This window comes from Penaeus japonicus, unplaced genomic scaffold, assembly GCF_977035675.1.
Source record: "Penaeus japonicus unplaced genomic scaffold, GWHDUDI00000001_assembly GWHDUDI00000003, whole genome shotgun sequence".
In the NCBI taxonomy this organism is placed as follows: domain Eukaryota; kingdom Metazoa; phylum Arthropoda; class Malacostraca; order Decapoda; family Penaeidae; genus Penaeus; species Penaeus japonicus.
Window position 1 is genome coordinate 10,078,591 of NW_028234405.1, and position 5,000 is coordinate 10,083,590.

At 32.3% G+C, this 5,000-nt stretch overlaps 1 protein-coding gene across 1 annotated transcript; it reads right to left on the minus strand.

Annotated features, from left to right (window-relative positions):
* Positions 1-3,602: 3,602 nt before the first annotated feature.
* Positions 3,603-4,339, minus strand: LOC147472108 (uncharacterized). Its single transcript, XM_086534259.1, has one exon. The coding sequence runs from the start codon at positions 4,308-4,310 to the stop codon at positions 3,603-3,605; it is 708 nt and encodes a 235-aa protein (XP_086390385.1). The 5' UTR covers positions 4,311-4,339.
* Between the last annotated feature and the right edge of the window lie 661 nt (positions 4,340-5,000).

Below are 5,000 nucleotides of genomic sequence, written 5' to 3' on the forward strand. Positions count from 1 at the left end.
TTATTACCATTATTATCATTATCAACGTCATCATTACCCTTATTATCATTATCAACATCATCAATACCTTTATCTTTATTTGTTTTAATGTTTTTTTTGTTTTATCATTATTTCGATGTATCTTGTTTTATTATTTCGATCTATTTTGTTTTATCATTCTTTAGCCATTATTATCATTATAGTTTTCACCATTATTATTATAACAATTTTCACCATTATTATCATAATAATTTTCACCATTATTATCATAATAATTTTCACCATTATTATTATAATAATGTTCACCATTATTATTATAATAATTTTCACCATTATTATTATAATAATTTTCACTATTATCATTATAATAATTTTCACTATTATTATCATAATAATTTTCACTATTATTATTATAATAATTTTCACTATTATTATTATAATAATTTTCACTATTATTATTATAATAATTTCACCGTTATTATCATAATAATTTTCACTGTTATTATAATTATCTTTTTCACATTATCATCATTATCATTTTCACCATTATTATAATTATCATTTTCACCAATATTATTCATCGTTATTTATTTTTTTGTATCACTATCACTACTATCAGTCATAGTAGTTTCAATACAATTATGTGTCACATGTGTGTTACGTGCGTACGTAAAATGTAAGACATTAAACAATTTTCCAAATAATGATATAAATAGAAAGATGACTGACTGTTGCCAATATTTTCTTCATCAACACTGGGGTTATCATATCATTTTCTAAAGACTTTTATCATAACGTAGGGCACAGAATTTCCAGTAATGTTTGAATGAAGTGTCTAAAATCAAATCAATTCCTCGTATCTTTCAGATGAAGTTTCAGCCTCCGAATCCTCTTCTGTGTCATCGTCGTCCGTGAAAGTAGAAAATGCACAAAGAGCATCGCTGGAATGTGATCTGTTCCCGCTTGATGGTGACCCTCGTCCAAGAACACAGAACAAAGAGCTGCTGGTGACCGGGGAAAAGTTGAGCTTCAGTGCCTGTCTCAAAAGAAATCTTACGATTGGCGCTGAAGTCCTCGCCGTCGGTCCCCTGTGACAAACGAACAATGCACTTTTCCTTCAGTGATGTATTTTGCTACTGAGTGCTTCATGTTAGAATCTGACAATTTCCATGGTACGTTGTCTTTTATATCCTATAGGAAAAGTCATGTCAAAGAAACTGTCAAATCATTAATACTGGTTACCTTCTCGCTAATCCTGTTTCCTACAAAAAGGTCACCGGCACCTAGTGATTTGGTTAATCAAATAATCACACACACACACACACACACACACATATATATATATATATATATATATATATATATATATATATATATAAAATCATAATGATAAATATCTATCGATGCGGTCACCCCTCTCCTCTGAATGTGGGTTAATAGTGCTCTTACATGGCTTACTTATCAATATGACTAACAAATGTCATCAACATTATAATTATCATCATTATAAGAACTATCATTGTCATTATCATAACTGTTATTTTCATTATGGTGAATACGAAAAGCAGTATTAATCTTTGTGACTTTATTCGTTAGCACTGGGTTTATCACCATAAATTACATCCTAGTTATGCACGTAGATAATCCAGTATTGTCTGGATGGACTCCTCCGTCCCGTTGCGAAGAGTTTCTAGAATCAATTGCAAGGATTCTTCGTAGCGGTCAGGTGAAGTCTCTGAGACATCTGGCAGGAAGACGTCGTCTTCTATGACATCATCGTCCAGGAAAGCAGAAAGTTCACATAGATCATCGCTGGAACAAGGACTGTACCCGCTCGATGGTGCCCTTCGTCCAAGAAGGGAGGACAAAGTGCTGCTGGTGACAACAGCAGGCGACAACTCAAGCTCTTTTACAACGGGGAAGACAGGTGCACAGTCAGTGTCCGCGTCAAAGGACACCTTATGACGCTTGGCACTGAAGTCATCTCCGTCGCTTCCATGTGATAAACGTCGTTTACTTCGGACAACGTGTGGAGAAGATATCTTCCTGTACCGATAATGTGGTCGATACACCTTCCCTTCAACCAAGAATTTAGCTGCAGCGATCTCCATCTCAAGTCTGAATGTGTCAGTCTCAGAGGTGCACCGTCTTTTAACTCAAACAGCGGAGGTCAGGTCCATGGAACTATAATCAACAAAACTGTATACTTTTAATGTGAACATACCTGACTCACTGGAACATAATTAGGTTACCTACAGACAGGTCACGGGATTGTCAGTTTACTGGAAATACTTCAATTATTAAACCTTAAGTATTCATATTTATCTCCATGAACTTGGAATAACAATGACGACAATAATAATGACAATAATAATAAAGACGATAATAATAATGACATTAATAATAAAGACGATAATAATAATGATGATAATAATAATGACGACAATAATAATGACGATAATAATAATGACGATGATAATAATGACGATAATGATAATAACTATAATCATAATGACGATAATAATGATAGTGTTGATAATAATGATGGCAATTATAATGATAGTGTTGATAAAAATGATGACAATTATAATGATAGTGTTGATAATAATGATGACAATTATAATTATAGTGTTGACAATAATTATGGCAAGTATAATGATAGTGTTGGTAATAATGATGACAATTATAATGATAGTGTTGATAATAATGATGGCAATTATAATGATGGTGTTGATAATGATGGTAACAGTAATGATAATTGGGAAAATAATGACAGATATGATCTTAATTATGATAATAACCATGATTATATGATAAAAACAATTTTAATAGTAAATGATTATTATCGTTATTACATTTATTTTTATGATAATCATAAGGATTCCTCTTACATTCTCATCATTGTTACTGTCATTATCAAAATAATTATTGTTTCCATATATATATATATATATATATATATATATATATATATATATATACATATATATATGAATACATATTTGTGTATATATATACGTAAATATGTATATATATACGTAAATATGTATATATATACGTAAATATGTATATATATACGTAAATATGTATATATACGTAAATATGTATATATACGTAAATATGTATATATATAACATTTAGTTTACCTTTAGTCTGGCTTTTTCAACGTTAGAATCTCTTTACATCTAATAGCTGTCTTATCAGTGAAATTACACTGATTAATGACGCCTGTTTATCGTATGAATACAAAATTGAATACAAGAAAGAAACCTTTTTAGATTGTGTACTAGAACAACGACAATAATATGTCAAGTAATAGAACTGCAATCAGTTTCTTTTGAAGAATTACAATGTGGAAACAATTAAAATGAAATTGTTTCCATTATCATTGTCATCATTATAGTTGCATTATTATTATCATTGCTATCTTTGTATCATTGTTATCAATATATTTGCAATATGAATATAGATATATTTGTATACATGTATTATGTATACATCAATTATCATTGACGGGGTAATATGTTTATCATGGAACCAGTAACATTATTTATAACACATGGTCAAAATCAATGAAAAAGGAGATGAACGCCTCATTTTACTCATCAGAACACAGTAATCTGTTATAGAAAAGAAACGAAATCAGTTTGTGTCAAGGCATTACAAGTAGTCTTTCTCGACCTCCAATTTCGACTTGCTTTCCTCCACGAGCGTCGTCGAGGCGGAGGCAAATGAGGCGATCTCGTAGAAACATTCAAGGTGTTCGTGGCCACGTCTCGCCTGCCATCGGCGACGGAATACACGATTGCACCTTCCAAGTGGGAGACACTTCCTTCTGCCTTATTTTCATTGTCAGATAAATAGTGCAGAGTTTCCATTATCTCTTGCATACACTCATTGTCAGACGCAAACACCTCTTCCTTCAACACCTCATCGTCGGCGAGGTCAGGAACATCACATAAATCGTCCACAGAACTTGTTCTTGGATTGGTGACGGTCTGAGTTGAAGACTCGGAGGATGACCGACGGACACCCCATGGCACCGGGAAGGAACGACTGGCGGTTGGAAGTCTGGGAATGGCTACAGAGGAAGTCTGAGAGGCCTTCGATATCTTCCTGATACTCTGAACGGTGGCTTTACTCTGAAGGTATCCACTCTCGCACACTTTTAAACGTTTTGCACTTCCGTCCTCAGCGTCGCTCTCAGCCAGTAATCGGCGTTTACGGCACAGGAAACCACCGGAGGGAAAGGAAGAGTGAGCGCTCCTGACATGTGGAATTGGTCGGTGAACAGCACCTTCGATCTGCAGTTTAAACGAAGCAGGATCCATTTTGGCAACTGAATGTGAGGTACAAGGAGCTTCTCAGCATTTATACTTGGGACACGCAGTGAGGTCAAGAAAGCTTCACGTATTGCAAATCGGTAGAGGCGAATCCATTAGATAACTACTCTGTAACTACTACATATTGGTATTCGGTTATCATATAAAGCAATAGTATTCAAAATTAAAAAGTAATATATTCAGCATTGCTATCACAATTATATAACCTTTACTTTTATAGAATCATCATCATTATTATATCCATTCGTTTTCATTATCATTTTTTTTTATATAATTATCATCATAACCGTTGTCATCATTACCATTATTATAATTATCAACGCTATCTTTATCCTTATTTGTTTTAATGCTTTTTTGTATTATCATTATTTCAATGTATCTTGTTTTATCATTATTTCGATGTATTTTGTTTTATCATTATTTCGATCTATTCATATTTTTATAATGTTATATTCATCGTTATCATTATTTCTAATTTTAGTAATAATGATATGTTAATAGTAATTTCTTACTATTATACTCATTATATCTTTATGTAACTATCAATATTATCATTAGTAGCAATATTATCTTTATAGTTATTATTCTTGACTTGGCATCAATGTGCCACATCTGTGCCACGTACTAAGTATTAGAACGTGAAATGTAGATTTAATTCAATGACATTTAGCAATTTGA